At 41.2% G+C, this 26,184-nt stretch overlaps 1 protein-coding gene across 1 annotated transcript in view; it reads left to right on the top strand.

Annotated features, from left to right (window-relative positions):
• The window catches only part of P3H2 (prolyl 3-hydroxylase 2), a 184,946-nt gene extending 174,539 nt beyond the window's left edge, over positions 1 to 10,407 (top strand). Inside the window, exons 14-15 of the mRNA XM_004469615.5 lie at positions 673 to 813; positions 8,771 to 10,407. Coding sequence (XP_004469672.1) covers positions 673 to 813; positions 8,771 to 8,863 — 234 coding nt within the window. The 3' untranslated portion in view covers positions 8,864 to 10,407. The remainder of the gene's footprint in view (positions 1 to 672; positions 814 to 8,770) is intronic.
• The last annotated feature ends 15,777 nt before the right edge of the window (positions 10,408 to 26,184 follow it).

Below are 26,184 nucleotides of genomic sequence, written 5' to 3'. Positions count from 1 at the left end.
TCAAGCTTGGAAGTTCTGTGTGGGTCATCTCAGAGCCTCTGGAGGCTATGGAATAGATTATCCCAAGTAGTGGTGTGTTCTCATCTTGAGATGTATAAAAGCACTAGGTGAGTGATCACCGGTCAGGAATATAGTTAAGAGAATTAAACTATGTTACGGGATTTGACTTGATTTCTTTTTTAATCTTTGTATTATAAAAAATACATGAACTATAATTGTACAATTTAAGGAATTAGAAAATGTGCATCTCTGTTGCCTGCCTACGTCAATAATAGAACTTTTCTCCCACTCTAGATGTCTGTTTCTTTTTTTTTTCATTCCACAAATATTAAAAGCCCACCTACTATATGCCAAATGCTGAACTAGATCTAAAGCTAGTGGAGTAAATTAAGAGAGGGAACCTATGCCTTCATGGATCCTGCAGGCTATCAAAATAGCACTTTTGAGCAATCATTTTACCCGAATTATTGTATTTTATGGGGTAGGTATTATGTTGATCTTGTCTGTTACAGATGGGGAGATTGAGGCATTCTATGTCTTCTTCAGTCCCAGAATTCCATTATTCTTTGATTCAGAGTTTGATGTGAATATCTTATAGAAGACTAGATAAAGGTGGCTGTGGAAATGTTCACAATGCAAGAATTAAAAGTCTAATTTTGCTTTCTTTCCCAGGCCTCTATAAAACCAAAGTGTGGGCGTATGATCAGCTTCTCATCTGGAGGAGAGAACCCTCATGGAGTGAAGGCTGTCACCAAAGGCCAGCGGTGTGCGGTGGCTCTGTGGTTTACCTTGGATCCACTTTATAGAGAATTGGTGAGTTTTCTGGTCTACCTGCAAAGCCAATTAGAGTCTTTGTAGGACTGTTTCATGCACTGATTTGTCTGAAAAGACCTCTTAGCTGTTTTATAACCCTGCAGGGACCTGGGAGATAATGGAAGAACTTCTATAGAATCCAATCTCTTTGAGTTTCCAACATGGCCACTATTTCCTAAGAAAGACTAACATTTCCTTCTCAATTCCATGACCTAGAAAATGTACATCTAACTTTCACAATGTGAGTCTTGGGAAGAGAAGAGGGCCTGTGAAGGCCATTCTTAATTAAATGGGTACTAATAAGTGAATATGTTTGCAGAAGTACATATATTAGTGATATTTGCCAATCACTAATCAGTCTTGAGCTTTATTAACAAACTGTAAGCTCAGGAGAGAGGAATCTCTTGTCTCCTGGTCACCAGAAAGACTGATTGCTTTTCTCAAAATTAAAACAAGTGCTGGCTGATTTATGAAACATATGTGAAAGAGGGTGAGAGAACCAGAACATTTATTAGATGACTATTTGAAGTAGCTGAGGACACTTAGCCTGGATGAGAGACTATGATCTCCTCCGTATCTGAAAAGGTGTCCTTGGGCAGAAATCTCTATCTCAGAAGTTGCAGAGGGATGAACTAAGGTCAATGGGTAGAAGCCCTTGGGAGGAAAAGTTAGACTCAACGTAAGGAGTAACTTTCAAATACTCACAGCCATCTGACTTGTCAAATAGTCATGATTCTTTGAGGTAATTTGGAAGTGTACTTGGATGGCTCCAGTCAAAGACTAGTCAGCTGCTTGGCACGGAAGGCTGAAGCTGAAACAAGCATTGTGGCAGGGATTCGGCTGAATGACTTCAGAGTCTCCCCCAGCCCTGAATATTTATGAAGCTATGGAATTCTATTCTTAAAAATGGCATTCTATCCAATTTTCCTCATTAGAGCTCTACATATATTAAATCTAGCTTTCCCAGACATTGTTGAAGAATAAATTCCCATTTATTATATACTTTCTCCATCAAACCTAATACACAGAGTTTTTAGGCCATATTGCCTAAGTATTCTTTCACATGTTTAACATGTATTTATGGAATACCTACAATGTGTCTGAGAAACTCTGCTAGGTAGGCCTTAGCCATGCAAGAGTGAACAAACATAGTCCCTAGCCACAAAGAGATTTGAGAGATTGACAGGTAGAAAATGGCAAAACATCAGTATGTGTTTGTAGGGGGGCTATCAAGAAGGACTTATCAGCTCAGACCTAGGAGAGGAAATGACGGTCAGACAGAGAATGAGAAAAGAATGATCCCAAAATGGGGAACGGAGCCCCGTGAGTTCTGGAAAGTTCAGATGACTCTCAAGTATCCAGATGACTCCTTTGCCTATCGTTCCTTTCTTTCCTTTTCTTCTTAACCTCCAAAATGCCAGGAATTCCCCTAAAGCACTCCTTCAGTACTAAGAAATCTGGGTAAATGAGTCAACAGTGAAGATAATGGATTATTGAAAATTTGCCTTACTATTATCCTTTAATGTTCAGTTCAGCAGACATTAAATCCATTTCTTTATTCAATTTCCCAACCCTGTCTTCCAAGATACTGTTTTATCAAAATAAGCTAATACAAATTCTCTTTGCTCCCTCCTAATCAGGAAACATACTAATGTCCCCTCCTTGATGGGAAAGTCCTATTAATAGTATACTTCTCCAATCTTTAGGCAGGAGCGACATCTAGTGGCTGTAGTGGAAAATGACCAGAACTTCCTCAGCAATTAATAGAAAATGTAGTCTTTGCGGGGGTTCCCATAAATTGCTACTTATTGGAATCACCTGGGGAATTTTTAAAAATACTGTCGTCTGGTTCCCACCCTAAGAAATTCTGATTTAATTGGTGTGTAGTGTGACCTGGACAAAAGGAGTATTTTTTGTTTTTTAATTTTATGTATTTATTTTTTTAAAGATACTTAGATTATACAAATGTCACATAAAAAATATAGGGGATTCCCATATTCCCCGCTCCCCACTTTCCCACATTAACAACATCCTTCATTAGTGAGGTACATTCCTTGCAATTGAGGAATATATTTTGGAACATTGCCACTAAGCATGGATTAAAGTTTACATTGTAGTTTGCTCTCTCTCCCACACTATTCTGTAGGTTATGGCAAGATTTATAATGGCCTGTATCTGTCATTACAATATCATTTGGACAATTTCCAGGTTCCAAAAATGCCCCCATATTACGCCTATTTTTCCCTCTCCCTGCCCTCAAAATGTCCGTCCAGTGGCCACTGCCTCCACATCACTGATATAATCTCTTCCATTGCTAGAATCACAGTAAGTCTATAGTAGAATATCAGTAAGTCTACTTTAGTCCATAGTTCATTCCCCAATCTTGAGGATTCTAGGATGGTGATGTCCACTCCATCTCTAATTTAGAGGGGGCTTTGATCCCATAGGGCCTCTCCCAAAGGGACTCTCTTGCTTGCAGTTGTGACTACTCTCTCGTTTCTTTGGTATGGTCATTGTCCATCATCACCTTCATGTCTCACCTGGATGAGACTAATGAACTGGAGAGTAGGTGTTGCAACTCCGATGAGATTCAGGGCCCAGCTGGCACATGGACGGTTCAAAGATTTAAGTCTCTTGGAAGTACACCTACCAACTCCAGTGCTAAATATAGGTTCAAATAGAAGGACAGAAGAGCTGTGTGTAGGGAAACTACAACTGAGTCCAACTCTGTCACTCTGGGGAGCATAAATTCTAAAGTAGAGCCCACTGGCAAGGCACCAAACTCCTGAGCTATCTGCCATGACTATAGTGTCTGGATGTTTCCAGAGCCTTCAAGAGCCCTGCTGTTTGGGGTGGCATCTACTTTGACAGTCAAAGAGATCCTGCTGAGACACGTATAAGCATAACCTCTGGAATGACCTCCCAACTCACTTTAAAGCCTCTTAACTATTTAAACTCATTTGTCTTTTCCTTTTCCCCCTTTTGGTCAAGGTCTTTTTCCAGTTGCATTGCTAGTTGGTGCTTGGTAGTAATCCCTCAGGGCCAGGGAGGCTCATCCCCCAGAGTCATGCCCCACGGGGAAAGGTAATATATTTATATGCTGAGTTTGGCTTAGAGAGAGGCCACATTTTAGCAATAAGGAGGGTCTCAGGAGGCAACTCGTAGGCACCCTATAATGCTAGACTGTTTCAATTTCAAGAGTAAAGGTTTATATATAGTCATCGATACCAAGGGCCTGTCAGTCGACCATCCTCCTTCACTAGTCATTGCCCCTGTACTCAGGGGATTCTTGCCTATCTATTACAGAATGTGATATTCCTTCAGTTGTTGTGTGAATCTACACCCACCATGACAATGCCCCATGAATATTTGAACACATTTATATGCCTTAAATGTATGCCCAGGTGAGCTTCCTCCTACATATCCCCCATCACTGACACCCCATACCAAAGGAGTTTTTAAAGCTCCCCGGATAATTCTCATGTGCAGCAAATTTTGGCATTCACTTGTCTGGGCACCTTGTCCTGATTAAATGCCTGGGCAAGGAAAGCTTGCCTATGAATAAGTCATTAGACCTGGCAAGTTTCCATGCTTTTAATCAATTACTCTAAAGGTACTCATTCTCAAGGAATATTTAGTATCTTAAAACTCTTGATTCAAGGATATTAGAAACTTCAGTTCCTTGTATGCATATATATATATAGGTTCCAGCTCTTTAACTTCTTTCCCTTTATTAGAGACTTAATTGCAACAGTCTCTTTTGGCCATCAGATCAGTATTGTTCTTCCCATGTTCACAGAATAGTACTCAGGCATTCTAAGTGGACATCATGAAAGCTATTTAGTACCTTTGGCCCTTTTAGTTGCTTTTATATCAACATCATTTTCAATTACAAGCACTTGAATGAAAGAAACATTTTTTTTCAAGCAATAAATTAGTTATTTTTATAACTTACTCAATGTGTAAGCATTGTGCTTGGGACTACCAATAAGGGGTACAAATTAGGTAAGACTTAATTCCTGTTTTCAAGGAGCTTAAGGTTGAATTGAAAAAATAAAAGAGTGGCCAAATAATTAAATAATTAAAATGCAAGGCAAATAATTAAAATGCAAGGCAAAATTTGTAAGCTTCATTAGATGCATGTAGATAATGTTTAGTGACTATAAAGCAGCAATAAGGAAAGACTTCATTGATGAGATGACATTTGAAATGAGCCTTAAAAGATGACTAATATTTCCTTAAATAAAGGCACTTTAGACAGAGAGACCCTTTCATTCATTTATGTATTGTGCTAGCAGTCAGGGTTTCTAGAGAAAGAGAAACGACAGATTATATATATGCTATTATTAAGAGATTAATTATAAGGATTGGCTCACATGACCATGATGAAGATTGGCAAGTTGGAATTCTATAGGGCAGGTCACAATTTGGAAAATCCATTGAAGGTGAAGTTAAATTTTCCACTAGCTAACCGGCTGAAGTAGAGGCAGGATTTCTTCTTTCTGACTTCTGAAATCCTCAATTCTGGCTTTAAGATCTCCGACTGACTGGATGAGGAGACTCCCTTCATTGTTGAGAGTAATCTCATTTGTTGATTGTAGATGCAATCACCTGTAGATGCAATCAATTGGCTATAGTATAAATCCATCTATGAAATACTCTCATAGTAAATCAGGCCAGAGATTGCTTGACCAAACAACTGCACACCATAACCTAGCCAAGCTAACACATGAAATGAGCCATTGCATGTATATTCACATGTAATAGGTCTCTGCCAAATGTCAGTAGCTTTTCTGAGCACTGGAAATACAGCAGTGACTGAGAAGACAAGGTTCTCTGCTATCATGAAGCTTACAGCAGAAAAATGAGTAATTGAGAGATTTTCAGATAGTGATAAATGCTGTGAAGAAAATGGAACACAGTAACTGTTCTGGGGGAGGAGAGTGGCAAATTGCGAGGCTCTTCCAAAGAAGTAACATGTGAGCTTCCACTTGTGTGATAAGAAGCCAACTGTGATAAAGTTTCTGGTGAAGAGTATTCCAGGAAGAGAAACAGTTGCAAAGGATCAGAGACAAGAGGAATCTTGGAGTGGTCAAAAAACAGAAAGAAGAGTGGCTAGAAAGTGGCATGTAAGAGGGAGAGTAGTATTTAAAGAGAACACAGAAGAAGCAATGGCCAGATTCTTTAGGCCAGTTAAGACATGTGAATTATATTCTAACTGTGGTAGAATGCCATTGTAGTGCCCTTTCCCCCAGCCCCAGAGAGTTTCAGGACATGAAAGATTACCTGAATTACCATGTGAGCCTATATTAGGGTAGTACTAGAGAAGGTGAAAAGGTGGAAGGTTTGAGATGAAATTTGGAGGTAGACTGACCAGACTTGATAGTGAATTTGTGTGGGGGCAAAAAAAAGTATATGATGTATTGGGAGTGTTCAGAAGGCCATTTAACCCAGCTAGAACTAGGGAAGTCTTCTGAGAGTGCTCTATTCAGAGATCTTGAAGTAAATAGGAAATTGGAAGGAAAGGTGAGAAAGGGTTAGAGGTAAGATGAGGCTGAAGAAGAGAGGGAAGTCTGAATTAGGCAACTCCTTATAAACATGCCAAGAAGAGCTTCAAGCAACAGGGGCTCATTCAAGAGCTGTGAGCAGTGAGCATAGAAGTGATTTGGTTAGATTTAAGTGAGGAAGACCCTTTAGAAGGATGTGAGTTGGGGTGTGAAGATCACTTTGATGTCTGCTGCAGCAGTTAAGAGATGATGAGGCACTGCTTGATTTCCAAACTTACTCCAAATCCACAGTAATTAAAATAGTATGGTACTGGCATACAAATAGACATATAGACCAATGAAATAGAATTGAGAGTGTAGAAATGAACCCACACACCTATGGCCAACCAATTTTCCACAAAAGTGCCAAGTATATTTAATGGAAACAGAATATTCTCTTCAACAAATGGGGCTTGGAAAACTGGATATCCACATGCAAAAGAATGAAGTTGGACTCCTACCTTATACAATATACAAAAATGAACTGAAAATGGATCAAGGACCTAACCATAAGAACTAAAGCCATAAAACTCTTAGCAGAAAGCATAGGAGAAAACCTTCATGACCTTGGATTTGTCAAAAGTACAAGCAACAAAAGAAAAATTAAACAAAATAGACTTCATCAAAATTAAAAGCTTTTGTACATCAAAGGACATTACCAAGAAAGTGAAAAGGCAACCTACAGAATAGGAGAAAATAGTTGCAAATCATGTATCTGGTAAGGGTTTGATATCTAAAATATATAAGGAATTGCTCAACTCAACAACAGAAAGACAAGCAACACAGTTAAAAACTGGGCAAAGGACTTGAACAGACATTTTGCCAAGGAAGTTATACAAATGGCCAGTGAGCAAATGGAAGAATGTTCAATGTCATTAGCCATTAGGAAAATGCAAATCAAAACCAAAATATGAGATACATCTTCATACCAAATATAATGGCTATTGTTTATATTTTAAAAAGACAATGACAACAGTTAGTGAGGATACAGAGAAATAGAAACATTTGTACATTGTTGGTGAGAATATAAAATGGTACAACTGCTGTGAAAAATAGTTTGGCAGTTCCCCAGAAAGTTTAACATAGAATTATCATATGACCCAGCACTCCTGCTTCTCGGTATATATCTTAAAAAATTGAAAACAGATACTCAAACAGATATTTGTACATCACTGTTCATAACAACGTTATTCACAATAGCCAAATGGTGGAAGTAACACAAGTGTCCCTCAACATATGAATGGCTAAACAAAGCTTAGTATATGCATACAATGGGATATTATTCAGCTGTAAAAAAGAATGAAGTTCTGATGCATGCTACAACATGGAAGACTCTTGAAAACATTATGCTGAGTGAAATAAGCCAGACACAAAAGGGTGAAACTTGTATGACTGCACTTAAATGAAATAGCCAAAATATGCAATTCATGAGATATAAAGTAGATCACAGGTTACCAGGGGCCTGGGAGTGAGGGGGTAGAAATGGGGAGTTAATTGCTTAATGAGTACAGTGTTTCTCTTTGGGGTGATGAAAAGTTTCTGTAATGGATGGTGGTGATGGTAGCACAACATTGTGAATGTAATCAATACCACTGAATTGTACACTTGAAGTTAATTGGGAAATTTCGAGTTACATATATATTACCATATACAAAAAAGGTTTTGTTTCTTTTTAAAAAAAAAAAGAGAGAGAGAGAGATGATAAGGGCCTAAACCAGTGGTTCTCAAAGGAGGATGATTTTGCCCCCAGGGAACAAAATGTCTGGAGACAGTTTTGGTTGTCACAGCTGGAGGGAGGAGATGCTACTGGTTAGTGGATAAAGGTCAGGGATTTTGCTAAACATCCTACAATTAAGCTCCAGGACACAACAAAGAATTATCTAGTCAGAAATGTCAATAGTGAGAAAACTTGGACTGAATGAAGGCAAGAGGGAAGTGTACTGAGGAGAAAGGGACAGAAATAGAAAGCAGTAGGTGACTTATTAGATGTAAGGAAACCATGGTCTGGCTTTTACACAGGCAAATAGGTGAACAGGGGTTGTTTATATTGACAAAGGCAATATATGAAGAACAGAGTAGATCTATGGGGAGAAATGATAAAGTCAGTTCTGAGCATTGAATTGAGTTGGTGATGTCTATGAGACACCATGTGGAAAGGCTGAATATACAAACAGTAAGGGGTTGAATATACAAACTTCTCCACTGGCAAGGAATTTTGGAAAGTGATCACTTCAGACACACGGAAGTCAGGAGAAGGCACAAGTCTGGGAATGAAGATGAGGTTCATCCTTAGCTGGATTCAACACCAATTCTTGTGCAGTTGGATGCCTGGAAGTGTTTGGGAAGCAGCTGCTGCATGGCTGATCATTATGCTTGTAACAGAAATGTGCAAATTGTCTTTTTTTTTCCAGGAACGAATACAGGCCGATGAAGTGATAGCAATCCTGGATCAAGAACAGCAAAGAAAGCATGAACTGAATATCAACCCTAGAGATGAGCTATAAAAATGAGAAAGAATGTTCTATCAAATATTTATTTAAATTGTTAATCTTATCAGAACCTCTTTATTTTTGTACAAAGCCATGGTATAAATTAACAGGTTGATGTGAGTCACCAGATCTCCCTTCTGTTCCTAAGGATGCTTGCTTTGCCTCACTCAATCTTTCCTAGATTTTCATCAGTCCATCTCCCAAAGCCCAGTCATACCTGTCCCCACTCCCAATGTATTTGCTGCGGATCTCAAGGCTCAAACAGAAAGAATAAGCTCATTCTTGTGTGCTCCAGTTCTGAAGTTAGTGCAGAATTCTGTCTCAGATGACCTTTCTGGCCCTGAGCATTTAAACCACGTCCTCTCAGTGCTGATGGCCCTGAGCGCTCACTCTCCCCAACCCCACTTTGAGCATGAGGCGCCTCTGGCAAGACCCTGGGGCCTCGGTGTCATAAGGGTCATCCCGCTCTGAGGAGGAACCACTCTGATGGATACCACAGGAGCCTTTCCAGGGCTGTGGTGGAGTTTTGGGCTCTGGTATTTTCACCAGAGAATGAACTTACACTGGAAGCTTTGACTAACCCACCCAGTGCCATGGAAAGAACTGTCCTTGAGTTGTAGGTTTAAGGTCAGATAGAGGCTTCTCACCCCATTGCCTGTGGAAGAAATTCTTTAGCCCCGCCTGGATCAATGTGCCATTACCAGGTTGCCAGTGAGTGGGGTCCACTGATGAAAGGGGTACTGTGTCCTTTTTCTGATTGATTCCTGTCTTCGTCTGTGTATATTTTGGCATTCCTTCCTCTTTGCTGCTATCCAGCATACAGACTTACGCTTGTGTCTGATTCATTTAATAAAGGGAGCCTTATTTTAATATCTGGAATTTATCTTTATCCTCCCAAATATGTGGTTTATCTTGATAATGGTTTTGTGGTCCCACAGGAACTTTGGGACCAGGGGCAATGTTGGGCCATCACTGGTGTTGCTGGCACTTGCTGTGGGGTCTGAAGGAAGGTGGGGAGCACTGCCTTTAAAGAAAGAGATGGCAGGACTGTTAATCCACAGAATGTCTGGTGCTTGGCCCCAATTCCAAGTATATGCTGCAAAAACATTGCTCAGGGAGGCTGAGGTTGCACTAGTGTAGGGGAGCCTGCCAACAACAATAGTGGGACAGCAGCTGATTTTGTGATGAGCAGTGGCAGAGGTAACCCAAAAGAAAACCAAGAATCAAAACATTTTCTAAATTTCAGATTGATTTTATTCTTAGTGGTAAGAACGTTCATCTTTGAGGCAAAAAAATTGAATTATAGTGATATAATCTGTTTTCCCCCAACTTTCTTGTTGCATTTTCATCCTTGAAGAGTGGAAAGAGCATTAGATTACAATTCCAGCCCTACCAAATATGGCCTGCGGTGTGACCTGGAGCTCGTCTTTTTCCCTCTCTGGACTTCAGTTTCCGTCTATGAAAATGACTTAATTGGCTGGAATTGTTTGAAAAGATCCATCTTGCCCTAAATACAAAACAAAGCAAACGGAAAATAAAACTGATGTTAGAAAATTTCATGAATACATCCAAATTTATTTCTACCAACATTTTGTGAATTGCATATGGATTTGTCTTGTGTGTATGTGATTTTAAAACTTCAAACTCAATTTTAGGGCTAAATGTTCCAAGCTTTGAAAAGGTAGATTGCTGTTTGTTTGCTCTGCTCCTGTGAAGTGTTTGCTGGCACTCTGATTTGCTGTTAGGAGGATCTGGGGAAGGATCTAATTTCTGTTTTCTGGCAACAAAGAATCAATAAAGAAAACAGTCCTTGGTTCTTTGCAATCTCACTTCCTGGGTGCAATGAGCATTCTGAGAGAGGCAGGGACTTCAGCCCTGATTCTGTTGTTCAGCCCCACAGAAGGTAGGTGAGAGCCTCAAAAGATGCAGTTGTGTTAGAATCACATCTTGTGCCATTTTCTGACAACACCGAGTAGTTATTCCTGTTTTGCAGGTAAAACATGTTGTTCTACATCTGCGACATCATGTATATACTAAAACATTTTTTAATCTCCTTCACATCAAACAATACATAATTTCATTCACGTATTTAGGGAGTGTCATCAGATGACTTTAAAAAAATTTGTCAAGCACAGGGTAGCCATGTTATACAGTCCCTTGTGTAGGCTAGAAAAGGCCATTAGAATTTTATTGGTTTTCAAAATTGAAGGTGGCCATAGGAATCAAAATTCAATTCTACCTTTCTTTAGGAGAAGAAACCAAGGTGGGAAATGATTGTCCCATAGTTACAGAATTCGAGCAGAGTCAAGGGTGAGGCCAGTGTTGCTGAATTTGGTTGTGCAAGAATTCCCGGTCACAGTGTTTGTTGGGAGACTGGAATCCTAGCACAAGGCTTTGTCCACTGAAGAAAGGAGTGGCTTTTCTACTTGGTCAAAGATGTTACTTGCTCACCAGTCTATGCAACTATAGGACTGTTTCTATCCAGAAGTGGCACCTTTTTCTGATTCACACAAAGATGCTGTATGAGCTTGAAGTAACCCAGGCTAAAGCCCAATGTTTATTACTTCAACTCCAGTACTTTTCATCAATATCACCTGGGGAACTGTCCTATTTTCTTGATGGGTATCCTTCCCTTGTGCAAAATATAACTCCCAAAGCTTTTCTTTTCACCCATGTTATTATACTGAATAATATAACACTCTTTTTTTTTCTAGTTTTTTACTTTTTAAAGATTTATTTGTTTATTTCTCTCCCCTTCCCCACACCCCACCCCTGCCCCAGTTGTCTGTTTTCTGTGTCCATTTGCTGCGTGTTCTTGTCCGCTTCTGTTGTTGTCAGTGGCACGGGAATCTGTGTTTCTTTTTGTTGCGTCATCTTGCTGTGTTAGCTCTCTGTGTGTGCAGCGCCATTCCTGGGCAGGCTGCACTTTCTTTCATGCTGGACGGCTCTCCTTACCGGGCGCACTCCTTGCGCATGGGGAGCCCCTACATGGGGGACACTCCTGAGTGGCAGGGTACTCCTTGCGCGCATCAGCACTGCATGTGGGCCAGCTCCACACGGGTCAAGGAGGCCTAGGGTTTGAACCACGGACCTCCCATATGGTAGATGGATGCCTTATCCACTGGGCCAAGTCCACTTCCCATAACATTCTTTTGAGATAGGTATTATTGCTATTGTATGGATGAGGAAGCAGAGGCTCAATACGGCTACATGGCTTATCCAAGACCACCAGCTTTCAGCTTTACCTTCATGCTCAATAATTTGAAACCCTACACATTCATTTTAGTGGATAGCACTTGTCAGGAATATAGATTAAGCAGAAAAACTCCCATACCCATGCATTTCCATCTTAATATTCATATGGACTATATCCTGTCTTCAAAATACTTCTTGTGATTTTAAAAATTTTCTTTTGCTGACATGTAAATGTAGCTTTGGAGGTTTTTTTACTCCATTTTATTTATAAAGGAGCTACAGAACAGAGACTATTCAGGTCTTCAATAAATATAAAATCTTTCATATCTGGAAAACACATCACATTTCTCTACAGCTTTCCACATCTGTATACCCCCAACTCCTTTCAGCCTCATATTCAACCCCACATTACAGATAGGGAAACCAAGGTCCAGAATGTAAAGTAACTTGCCGCAGTTCACACAGAAAGAACCAGTATCGGAACCTCATTTCTTTCTAGCATTTTTATAGGATATGATAATGCTGTCTGTTATTAACTCTCCCTAGATTTTGTATTGTTCCCTTCTTGCCATAACTTTGTGCTGAACTGAAAACCCTAGTCTTCAGTTTCCCCATTAGTAAAAGGGAGCTGGAGAAGTGCAATACAGGGAAGTTGCACTGGAAGATCCCATAGCTCTAACAGTCCATGAATTCAAAAGAAATCTACAGAGACTTTTCCTCATGTGCTCACAACTTCTTGAATACCAGTGATGTTGGGGACTGGAAAAGAGAGAAGTAAAGTAAATAGGGTGGTTCTCTTTGACAAGAATGGGATTTCTCAGAGGTTCATTCAATGAAAAGGTCTTTTCCCCTCACTGGCCCTAGCAGAAATGGAGTTGGTAGTAACATGAACAAGAGTCTGTCTCCCAGTACAGTCTTCAGAGTGTATTCATACTCTGAAATCCCAGGAGGCACATGGGACAAGGATTATTGCCCTTTTGCAGATGAGGAAATGGAGAGCAATAAGGTGAAGAGACTTCCTATGGTCCCACCTTCAGAGTATCCGTGTCTGAACTAGAAAGACAGACTTTTGAACGTAGGGGAAAAAAGCCATCAGGGTTCTTGCTCCCCCTGCTATGCTTCCAGATCTAGTAAATAAGAAATTATAAATTAATGTGAAGGAAAAAGTTTGAATCTTATATAATCAAGATCATTATTTTCTCTTATTTTCCTGCTGAGTGATGGTTGCAGGCACATTTCCCCTTTTCTTCTCCGAGATGTATTGAATAAGGGTTTCATACTTCACTTTGATTCTGTCCCATTTTTGAGCACATACCATGTGCCAGGCACTACTTTCATGGAACTCACGAAATACGAATGGTTTTAATCAAGTGTTTGATTTTTCTCTCCCTCAAAGGCAGAAAGAATCTTGAAGCTACATTTCTCCTTCAGAAAAGAGTGACACAGGTCAGAGTAGTATTCATGGATATATGAGGTGCTTTCTTAAAGTAGACGAGAGCCCTGAATGCAAATATTTGACCAGGAAATCTGGTTTAATGCACTCTTCTCGTTAATGCATTTGTAACATCTTCTGGCACTTATTCAGCTGAGGCGAAGCCATGGAATGACTCAGTACCATTTACTAATGTATACCTATGAATTTTAATTGAAGTACAAATGTTGAATTATTTCACAGAAGAGAGCCACAGGGAGCAACTCCCTCACTGACGTCAGGAGAGGAGGTGGAAGGACCACCTCACCACTTCTTTATGCCAAAGCATTAAACATTCTGAAGTGATTGCCAATGGTATGGCTAAGAAATGGGGAAAAGTTTAACTGCTCCCGCATCCAGAGCTCTTCAGGGAAACAGGAGCCATTGACAAAAACTCCAAACCACAACTAAGACTGGGCACCTGGTTATGATCCCTCTCTACCTCCTCCCAGGGAGACAGATGGGAAGTGACCTCCTCACATAGTCCCAGCAAACCACCCACACAAAAATCCTCTACTCCCAGATAATTTGATGTTTCCAACATGAGCCATAAGGGCCCATTTTGTTTTGGACATGATGGATTTCTTCAGACATGCTGAGAAGAGGAACATCAACCTTTCTTTGAAGTCACAGCTAGGAAAGAGCTGCAGACTCATTCTGTCAGAGATCCCCCCTAATCCCCTCCTCCAGATAAATCACCTTGTTCTCTGTGCCCTGTGCCTGCTACTAACCTGTAAGGTCAGACGACATCAAGTCTGGAACAATCTGATCACTGTCTTTGCTTTTTCTAAAATGGATGGCATCAGCCATGTGAAAAATTGTGCTAGTGAGTCACCTCTGTCTTCAAAAACCTTACTAATGGCCCACAATAAAAATAACCAAACAAGACGTTCCTGCCCTCTCTTTTCCTGACAAATTGCTTGGGAGGAAAATCTGAATGCTCCATTTACTTAACATACAACACACATTTACTGGACACTTTATATGATATGCCTGGGGAAAGAGGAAACAAAAGGTGAACAAGACACACCTCACCCTGCCCTTGCTTGGTTAGCCAGCCCTGGAGGAGGTTGAGGAGAGAATTTGACAGTCTCCCTACCTTAACAGAGGTTGAGGAGAGAATTTGGCAGTCTTCCTACCTTTATAGCCTCTCTCATAATGCTTTCATTTTCTCTAGAAAAGCCTTCCAACTCTGAATGGATAAGATCAGGAACCTTCTTTGTCAGTAGTGAATTAGATGTCACCCATCTATCTGGGATCTATTGCCTTGGCCCCCTCTCATCAGTTTTGAATGCCTTCCCTCATGATGGCAGTCTGATGGCATAGGCTCAGGAAATTCTATCAGGACCTTAATCCTCTCTCTTCACAAATTTAGATTTTTTCATTGAATTTACCATCTGGTGGTGGGTTAGGGGTGGGGACCAGGTAAGAGCATTACCTGCTATGTCTTACCTTTTTCCACTTGTAAATCGTATACACCATTGTTTCAAAGGACTGTAATCCTTTATAAAGTATTTATAAAGCTTTCTTATGGTCTTGAAGCACTCGGCAATCACATGTAACTTCACAAGTATCTTAAGGGACGCATCAGCACTATCTTCACTTTGTCAGTGGGGAAAATGAACCATTATGGGGAAGATGGTTTAGTAAAGCTCTGGTCATTCATGAATTCATTCCATAGAGAATTCTTCAGTAGGCTTAGGGAGATAGTCAAAGATAAATATGATTCCATCCCTTTCTTTAAGGAACTCAAAATAAAGTAGAAAAAAATAGATGTAAACAAATGATAAATATGAAATTAGGTAAGTGCTATGGGAAGCCATTGCCTATTCCACTACCAATAAACAGGAATGAGCCACACAAAACAAGACCCAGTGCCCTCAACTTTTGAAAAAGTACTGAATTTAACTGGATGAACTTGGGATTCTAAAATATCTAGCCTCCAGAGAATTTGGGAGAGTTTATTTTAAAGCTGGTATCTTGAGGGTGGTGTGGCATGGAATCTTGACTACATATTGCCCAAGAAAGCATTTTAGCGAATGCTATGAAAATCCAAATGAATACTAGTTAGAGAGGACGTTTAATTTTATTCTCTTGTGAGGGAAGTATTATTTTAATGGTGGGAGGAGCCCTCAAGGATCATATTTCTTACTGAAAAGCAAAAGAGCAGCTAGTATCCAGGAGAGCTGAAGTGAACTCCACCATCAAACTAAAGTCAGTGAACTCTACCCAGCAGCATTTCCCTCTACATCTGAGTCCAATCAACTTTTTACCCTACAGGCCCTGGAGGCATTCTCTTCATTCACATTCTTATACTTTTATCTGAGAAATGGGAATAATGAGGATAGGCCATCCCATTGGTATGCGGCCTAGAAAGCCTACAGCAAGGCACAAAATTAGTCTACCTTTAGTAAAACCAGAAAGCCAGGTAAATGCTGTAGTAAGAACATTAATTCCAGCCTCCCAAAGTCAAACAGGGAACAGGGTTTCAGAAACTTTGAAAATCCTTGGAAGTAAACTGTCTCTAACTGAAGGGAATGGGGCCAGTATGCTTCATTTAAGATTAAAGGGCCCAATAGCATATAATGAAGTAAGTACAAAATCACATTTATTTTGTTTATTCTCTGTGCCTGTTTTTGGTTTTTCAAACTTTGCCAGTCATGCTGCCTAGATTTAGAATAAATGTTACAGTCCCTGCGGCTTAGAAACAGATTTCAAGGCTTCAGATTGCCAGAGTGATATTCTAGTCTCTTATGAAATTCTAGTGTTTAACAACATTGCTGAACACACCAGTGTTTTCATTATATTTAAAGTTCATAAATTCAGGATGTATATTTCTCATAAGATAATATATACTAGAATTATACTTCATTGAAGTTAATATTGTAATTAAATCTTTTTAAAAAGACTATTTATAGCTCCTACCCCAATATCCACGATACATGTGAAAACATTCTTTTAGCACAAATGGGTTCCAAGTGACCTTAATTTTTTCTACGTTATTGAACTACTTAGTATCAAGTGAAGAACAGTCACAATAGGCATTGCTGAGACTCCCTTGGCTGGACAGAGTGAAGACTCCCGGGAGAATGTTGCATTTCCCCCCCTTCATCATTTGATCACTAAGCTTTTCACAACATCCCAGCCAACTGGATCATCATTCACAAAGAAGGAAAAAGAACCCAGCTCGGATGAACAATTTCATTTAGGACAAAGGAAAGCCAGCTAGTAAGATAGAGACTCAATAGATAGACCTGGAACCTGGCAAGAAGTCCACGTGGACATCAGCAACCCCAAGATGGTTGCTGGAAGACTCTCCCCAAGGTTCTGCTACTCAGAAGAAGACTTCCTCTGGAAGCCAGGGGAAGCCCTGGATATTCCCCAAGGACTTTATCATTGGGCTTTCATGGGGGATTGATTGGGGGGGGGGGGGGAGTAATCCAAAGAGCAAATAGCTGGAACTCCTTCCCTGCCATTAGAAAAGGGGTGGAATAATTAATGGTTCGAAAAGCAGGCACAAGGCCTGAACACTCTCTTGCCTTTGGACCCCAGCTCTTGCCATTTTTCCCCTGCTGTGATGGCCATTCAAGTAAAACCTGAGCATTTATAATCTGTCTGTCCATCAGCCTGTCCATCAGCCTGCTTTATCACTTTTCAGCTCCATCCTCTCTACCTAAGACTCATGACCTCCCATTTCTCTTCACCCCCTACCTGAATAAATTATACTGGCCTAACTCACCTGATGTGCTCTTGAAATTCATTTCTGGAGCATATTCAAGAACCCAGACAAACTCCAGTAACAAAAGTCTGTGATGCTAGTTTCCCCAAGTAAAAAACAGTGGCTCTCCTCTCTAAGGACATTTTGCAGTTCTAACCATTTTTATCTGTTAAGTAGATAGGAGACAGGAGGAATTGTTCTGAGCTTGCTTGACCCCATGTCATATCCACTCCTCCACACTCCCATGGAAATCCAGGAGACAACTGTTTTCAGCAAGATGGTTGCTGCCACTACTCTGAGTCTGCCAGTTATGATTAAAGCTCTGTTCAAACATGCCCTGGTTTCCTCACAGGGAGAACTCTGAGCCTCCTCTGAACATCCAGGCCGCAGGGCTGAGCACAGGGTACAGATTTTACTTCCAGACATTTGGCTTCTGAGTAATGCTTTTTTGTCTCTAAGGGTAATAAAAGTGCATCAGATGTTGCTCCCTGTACCATGAACTTTGCTTTGAAGCACCAGTGAGCCACTTCAAAGGCTCGGCACTACCCAGGGATGCTGCTCCTGGGGACTCTGTTCTACCAAGGTGTGTCTGTCGACCTGAGCGAGAACTTTGTCCACCAAGGCACTTACTAGCCAAAGACCAGGTTGTGATAGATATCAAATATGACAAATGGGCCATCTGAAAACTTAAAACCATGTACCCTTCAGAATCAGTATAGAATATGCCATCCTGCTTTGACCTCTATGGAAAAAACACATCATTCACATGCAAAAGAATTTACAAATTAAATAGAAGGTGTTTGAATCCTTATCTAAGCTCAGCACAGAGCACTCTTGGTCATTGTTTATCTGAGATCAACTTTTAACTGGAGCTGGTTAGACTGAGAAGAGGAAGCCCATGGCAGGGACTCCGAGGGAGAATCTAAGTCACAATAGAGTTTCCTATTTATAGTTCATCAAATTAAGACCAGTGCAAACAAGAGACTCCAAGTTGTAAGGGGCCTTAGAGAGCACCTGACCCTAGACCCCTTATTTTAGAGTTGGGGAAACAGGCTCAGAGAATGTTATCTCATGAATAGAAGTTTCAGTTAATTTTTGTACAATTATATTTGAAAATAGTCTCTGGCCATAAGTAACATACTTAATCCTGGGGCAGGGACACAGGGGCACTTTGTTACACGAGACAGAGTATTTACACTCCAAGCTGGTTGTCAGTCACCAGCCTAGGGAAGAGGTGCCTGACTTTCCTAGGGCTACCTTGTCTGGCCCTCCTGACTTTCTGGACTCACTACAGCATGATGTTTCCACTGCTTTTCCTACTGCTGCCTTAGAAAGGCATAGCAATTTTTGCCTATTCTTTTTACAAAGCACTCGCTCACTTGATTTCCTGGTGTGAGAAACATAGAATCACTGCTAAGCAGCAGAGGGCACTATTAGCATATTTTGCTTTCAGGGGTAAAAAGGAGATGCCTCTACCCATTTATTCATTCACTCATTCATTTGTGTAAATCTTGGTATAGCATTTATTGTGTTCAGCGTTTAGACAGATGCTAAAGAAACAAAAATCGTGGCACTGATAGTCTGGGTGGGCAGACTGTGCATGATAGGAGACCATCTGTGTGGTACCTGCCCAAATGCAGAAGGACATGTGTTTTGGGGCTTTTTTGAAGAGCAGGCTTAAGCCATGCAGGAGAAATTCCTGAGGGAGTTGTTCTAGAGCTGTTCCTTAAATGATATGTAGGCTATGGAAGTGGTGAAGATGAAAGGAGTAAAGAGTAAAACGGACAACAGAAGTAAAAGCAGTCATGCATTGCCGTGAACATTAATACTATAACCGTGGCAACCACTACTCTGACAAGTATTACCTCCACGGCTTGTAATAACCATCATCACTCACGTAGGTGGACGCTTTCACAACCATGATCTCATTTGGCCCTTATTGCAATCCTGTGACTTCAGCTCTACATGTATTATTATTCCAATTTGACTAATGAGAAAATTGAAGCCCTTAGAGGAAAAGTGACTTGCTTAAGGTCATAGAAGCAGTCACCAGCGGTGCTAGGATTTTAAACCACTTTTCCTCCTTGCTAATGCAGCAGGAAACCCTGTACTTTGTGACACAGACTCTCATAGAAAAGAGAGTTGGCCATGAAAAGTAACAGAGCCAGTTTCAGCCGTTAGGATGGCTTGAGGCTACCGAGGTTTTGACTGAAAACTAGACTGAGGTATTGCAGCTTGAATCCGTAAAGCTCAGGGAGTCTTGGGAAGTTCGGGGAAGCTGGAGAGGGCTGGTTGTAGGCTGGAGCTGGTATATTTGCAAAGTCGGTACAAGAAGGGCTGGAGGAAGAAAGGACAGGTGTCCTGGAGGCCAGAGAAGGAAGTGGTACAGTAGTGGAGCCTGGGGGCGGGGATGTCAGGGCAGGGAGTGCGGCCTGCTGTAGTAGGGAGGACATTTTATCATTGTCAATAGCTATAGTTGTTAGCACGTAGTGATAATAAAAAACAGACTGGCTTGTCATCAGTTTTAGGTTGGTTTAAAATTCTCTACAGATAATACACCCCCTGACAGCCTCCGGGGGTGGTCCTATCCCACTGCCCTCCCCAGCCCTCCAGCCCCCAGCACAACACAGTCAGGATGTCAAGGCACAGCGTGAGGACAGCCTGCGTCACACTTGAGAGCAGAGGGCTATGGAGAGGCATTTTAAAGGAAAAAGAGGTAAGAACTTGGTGACTGACAGAACCACCAAGGAGAAGAAAATAAATGAAAAAAAAAAAATAGAAGCAATAACGGGTGAGATTTCGAGCCTGGGAGAATAACATCATTGATATAAATAGGGAAATGAGGGAAAAAATAAACAGGCTTTGTAGGGGAAGTGACCTTGTTGGACAAAAGGACTTCCAAGTAGCTGAACTCTGAATTCTCAGCTGGAATGTTCTGATGCAAACATATTTTCTACTCTGTTGATTTCTTGCTCTTCCTTTTTCTCTTCACCTGAAACTTTTAACCTTACTTCTTGATAGTTCTTTTACAAGTAAGGAAACTCAGATGAGGAATAAAGCTGCCAACTTATTAGCGTCACCATTCCATGCTTAAAAATCTTACATTGATACCAAAATAAATTCCAGTACTCTTAAGGTCTTATGGCGTACACATTTGAGTCTGTTTACCTCCTCAACCTATTTTTTGCCATTTTCTTCCCCTATACCTTCTACCCCCTATACCTTCTACCCCCTAGCAGTGCCTCTCTTGCCTCTCAGATGTTTATAGTCTATTCTCTCTGCCCAGAACACTTGCATTCTTTTCACCACTACTCCAGCTTCCCAGGGAACTCTTGCTCACTGGGAGGATGGCTAACCATCCCAGTTTCCCTGGGACTGATGGTTACTAAACCAGGAGTGGGCAAGTGTGGATAGTTATTCATTTCTACATCATGTGCCAGCTTTAAGCTTGGATATGTCTTCCTCTAGGAAGGATTCCCTGATGCCTAGAGGTCTGGAATTCTAGACCAATTTAGATCTCTGCTGACCCCATCCTTCACTCCCCTTTCATGACTTTCCTCCCACACTCATAATTACTAGGCTAATGTCCTTCTTTCCTGCTGTCCACAGTTGCTGCCTTCATGTCACTTCTCTCCCACAACCCTGGTCCATACCACCATCCCTGCAGAGTTTTGGCAGCAGCATCTAAACTTCTCTCCTTGCGTTGATGGACTCTTGTCCCTTTAAAATCCAGTGACATTCTTTTAAAACCAAAGGCAGATCGTGTTATTCCTCTACTTAAACTCTTTTAATGGTTTTCCATCTCACTCCCTAAGGACCATGACCCACAAGATCTGGCCCAGTTTCCTACTCCTATCTCCTATTTTCTTTCCTCTTACCCAGCTCCACCCTCACCAACCCCTTTACTGTTGCCAGAACACCTCATACGTGCTCCTGTCTGGGGACTTTTGCATTTACTATTGTTGCCCCCCAGGTGTTCGCAGGCTCAGCTCTCATCTCCATCAAGGCAGGATGAAAGCTCACTCTCTCACAGATGCCTTCCCTGTCATCTCTACTGACAAGTGATCTCTTGCAGCTGCCACACTCACTCCTCCACCTCAGCTTTATTTTTTCACAGCTCCTATCACCACCTAACACACTACTTACATTTTACTTCATTTATTTTGTTTATTGACTGTCTCCCTCCACCCAGAATATAGTTCCTAAGGCAGCAGTGTTATCTCTTGTACTCGTTGCTATAGTTCTAGAGTCAAAGATAACACTTGGCACAGAAATATTTATTGACTGAGTAAATGTGTGCATAAATACATGATTAAATGAAGGAGTGAACAAAGGCAGTGAAAGGGTATTGAACTGAGAGTCATAAGTTTTAGCTTAGCCACTCAGGATTTGGTTGGTTTGGGGAAAATTACCTCCTTACTCTAGTTCTTATTTTCTCCAACTATAAAATGAGGGGTTGGGCTTAATACTCCTGAGGGATGCTACTACTCCTGGTGTTCTCAATGTACATGATGCAATGATATTTAAGAACCAGGATTCAAATTTGTCATTAAACAGGGTTTAAAAGCAAGAAAACATTAATAAGGGAAAGAAATATTATGCAAGTCCAAGTTGAGAAAAAAGTGTGAGCAAGAGACTTTAGAATTCCATATATGAGGAGCTGCAAAGAAAGCCAGTGACTGTAACAAGCTGAGCATTCTTTTTTTTTTTTAAAGATTTATTTATTTATTTCTCTCCCCTCCCTCGCCCCTGCCCCAGTTGTCTGTTCTCTGTGTCTATTTGCTGCATCATCTTCTTTGTCCACTTCTGTTGTTGTCAGCGGCACAGGAATCTGTGTTTCTTTTTGTTGCTTCATCTTGTTGCATCAGCTCTCTGTGTGGGTGGCGCCATTCCTGGGCAGGCCACACTTTCTTTCTCACTGGGTGGCTCTCCTTACGGGGCGCACTCCTTGTGCGTGGGGCTCCCCTACACGGGGGACACCCCTGCGTGGCAGGGCACTCCTTGCGCGCATCAGCACTGCACGTGGGTCAGCTCCACACAGGTCAAGGAGGTCTGGGGTTTGAACCGCGGACCTCCCATGTGGTAGACAGACGCCCTAACCACTGGGCCAAGTCCGCTTCCCAAGCTGAGCATTCTTGATAGGGTTAGGATTGCACCCCAGGAATCAATTGCCCTAGCAGCCTGGAAAATGATATCAAGGGAGGGCCAACCTCTATTTGGTTACAAAGCCCCGTAGTGATACAATTTGTTATTAGAACACTACCTGGAAATCTTTCTTCACACTGTTGAATGGCCTCAGAGAAGGTGGATCTTCAAATTAGTCATAAGAGAACAGAGGATTTAACAGAAAAGCAATGTAAGTTCTAGGCTGTTCCATTTGAAAAGGTATCATACCTTCAGGAAAAGAAAGTAACTTTCCCTGCACACAACTTTCCGCCTCCAGCCATGCTGTCTCACGTGGGCAAAATAGGTCGGACACCATCTTAGAGAGGTTTCATGGAGAGAGGGTGGAAAGGCCTGGATTAGTAAATTTCAAAGACACACTTCAAGTGCTCTAGCTGCCCCACCCTGAGTGTGAGGGACCAGACCGGTTATTCAACTTGGCCTGTATAGCTACTGTGTGGATACAAACTTGAGCCCAGTAAGGCCAGTGAGTTATTCTGCAGTAACCAAATCCGTGGTGTTGCAGTGATTATCAGGGTGCTCTCCCTATGCTGTTGTGGTTACAGAGGATTTTGCTGTTGTCACCTTGTTTGGTAACACAGCAGTGGCAAATGTTGCAATTGTAATTGTTGCTGTTGAAATGTCCTCTTGGCAGCTTCTGGTGTGTGTGTGTGTGTGTGTGTGTTAGCCAGTCTTTACAGGGCAGCTCTGGGAACTTGGATTCCATCTCAAGGAAGTAGGCATGAATTGGATTTATATTCAACTAAAATATATCAACTCCTAGTTCTTGGCAGACATTGTATTGGATGCCTTATGCTTGTGCTGCTCCCAAACCTCGTGAGCCAGTATCATTAATTCCATTTTACAGATAAAGAAACAGAGTTAGAGAGGTTAAATAACCTTACTCAAGGCCCTCCTGGGAGTGAGCTGCCAAGACAGGATTTAAATCCACATCTCTGACTCTAAGCCCAAGGCCATTTCCATTTTACTGCTGCCTCATATTTTAAGTGAAAGAAAGAGAGATGACCAAATTGGAACCCGGTTCCAATCTGATTTCTTTCTGCAACTACCTAGAAGAGTGTTCTTGTAGCTTCATCTTTTTGCTTCTCAGTTTCTTTATCTGTTAAAGAAGGGTGGAACTAGGTTTATTTTCTCCAGGCACAGAAACATTTCTTCCAACAAAATCATGTGCAAACTACCACTGTGTAAAGCAGGAAAAATCAGAGGCTACTTGGGTTGAAGCCAGTCAGGAATTTGGAGCTGTGTCTACCTGACCCTCATCTTCTTTCTCTGTTGTCTTCCTAGAGATCTGTGGAATCCATTCAAAATGGCTTGCTGGGTGAGTTCTATGTTGCCCCCAGCTCTAAAATGCTATGGATTTATGATTCTGAGAATTTTCTACTCATATACAGATGCAAACTATCAACTCCTTCCTCTAAACCAGTTCTGGACTATTCAGACCTCAGAAGCAGGAATTTGAATTTCCTCAAAGTTTACAAAACCATGAAATGCTGAGAATGAAAGAGACCTTAGAAATCAACTAGTCTATTAACTCCACATAACTAATAAAATGACCATCATTTTCACTTTTATTGAGGAATAGAGACCCAGAGGGAAGACATGATTTGACCAAGGCAGTCAGCTAGTCAGCCATCTTCCACTCTACCAGTCATCCTCTGCCTTCCGAAGAGAACAAGCTTTATAATACATAACAACAGTCCAAGCCAATCAGAACAAAAAAGCACTGAAGCACCTCATGTCAGGTCTTACCACTTCAGTTACTGGTTGGTGAGGTGGTCTCAGAGCTTCTGGAGGAGGGACTGAGGTAGCTTGGGCTACAGAGGCTTGAGTCAGCCTGGAGCTGGGGCTGGGGGACATGGCTATTTATAAATGGTCTAGAGTTATTTAATAACTGGTATAGCCATCCTGGTGCTTAGTGGGTGGAATATCAGTGCTGGCCTTTAAGAATTCATTCAGCAGTATACCCAAAGTCCCAGGGACTCCTTGTAATGGCTGAGACTCTATTACATTTACTGGAGCTTTACTCCACTGCAGGTGCTACTTCCTTTTCAAGAGGAGAAAGAAGAGGCAGGGAGGATCAGGATTTCTGCCAGCAAAGTGTCACAGCAAAGACTTTTACACAGATCCACACAGGTGCAGATTGCTCCTGAGAGGAATTTCTGTGCAGATAGTGCTGTCTCTGGTAATTGGGTTGACATCATCTAGCAGCCTTAGAGGATTTGAATCCCTTCCATCACTCCTGTCATCTCTCTTCTGGTGGTGAAAATCCCAGGTTGGAAGCTGATTATGCAAAAGCCAATACAAGAGGCCTTAAAGGTCATGGGAGAGAATTTCTCCTACTCTCTGAACCCAATACCTAAGGTGCAGTGAAGGGCTGAGGCCCTAGTCGCCCAAGAGTAGGTACAAAGAGGGAGCCAAGAATCCTCCTGGAAGGCTCCCTAGTGCTCACTTGATCCAGTCCCCGTCTGAGGCTTGAACCTTCAAAATACATCCTCCATAACCCCAGCCAGACTGCAAGATGCTCTCCTCCTGAAGGAGTCTCAGTCTCCTTCACTTGCAGGTCTTTCTATTATTTCCTTTACCTGTAACTTCCTTTCTCTTCCTTCCTTCTCATTTGGCCTATCTCCTATTCACCTTCTAGTTCTCATTTTGAGGTAATATTTCTTTCAGTAAGTCTTCGCTGATCCTCCAAGTCTGCATTTGAAACCTCTTAGAAATTCTTCTACAGTCCTTGAAACTTTCTTGCAGGTAATATTTATTACACTGGTATATCATCTCTGTCTCCCTGGTTAGATTGTCACCTACACAGGAGGAAGGACTGGTTCCGTCAGGCTTTCCCACCACCTAACACAAGTCCTAACTCCACAAAGACATTAAAAAATGTGAATGAATGAATGAATGAATGAGTGAGTGAATTATTATGACTTGACTGCTTATAAAGTATTTATGTTCATAATCTCATGATCCTTACATCATGCTTGTGAAGAAGACAATACTTTCTATACTTACAGCAAGTAATATTCTTTTTCCCTTTTATGAATGAAGAAAACAAGTTCAGAAAGGGGGGAAAAGACATATATTTGGGACATAGTATGGACCATTCACTATGCTAAATACTTCAAAGACTTTATAATTTTTATTCTTATAACTGACCTTTGAAAACTTATCAGAATCACATTTTTAAGTGTTTTTTTAAAACTTAGATACAGTGAAATTCACTCTTTTTGGTTTATAACTCTAAGTTTTAACAAATGCATAGACTTGTGGCTACATGATACAGTTCTATCCCCTCCCAAAATTTGTATTCATTTCCTCCCCACCATCAGTCCCTGACAATCACTGATTTGTTCTTCTTCCTTATAATTTTGCATAATTTTAACAAACCCTTTCAAAATTTTCAACAAATAAAGAAACGAAAGCTCAGCAAGTTTAAGCAAATTGCCGACGTCAAGCAGCTAATAGGTGATTAGATTTTGCCTTTGAACCGAGCATTAATGATTCTCTGTGAAGGTGGAAAGGTGAGTGTGGAGCCAAGGAAAACAGTTGCCACATTCTCTTGCCTGCCTCCTGCCTTCCAAAGAGAGGGCTCTGTCTTTAGTCCCGGCAAAAGCAGGGCAAACACAGCCTCATTAATGAATGCAAAATCTGATAAAGCTCCACCTCTGATCATTCACTAAGTGCTGAGGGAAGACTCTGTTCTGACCCAATGGAATAATGTGAAAACCATTATGATCTTCAGGCTGTTTACCAGACTATGGTGTAAGAGTT

This window comes from Dasypus novemcinctus, chromosome 4 (genome assembly GCF_030445035.2).
Source record: "Dasypus novemcinctus isolate mDasNov1 chromosome 4, mDasNov1.1.hap2, whole genome shotgun sequence".
Lineage (NCBI taxonomy): Eukaryota > Metazoa > Chordata > Mammalia > Cingulata > Dasypodidae > Dasypus > Dasypus novemcinctus.
The sequence above is the reverse complement of the archived record's forward strand: the minus strand, read 5'-3'. Positions and strand labels throughout refer to the sequence as shown.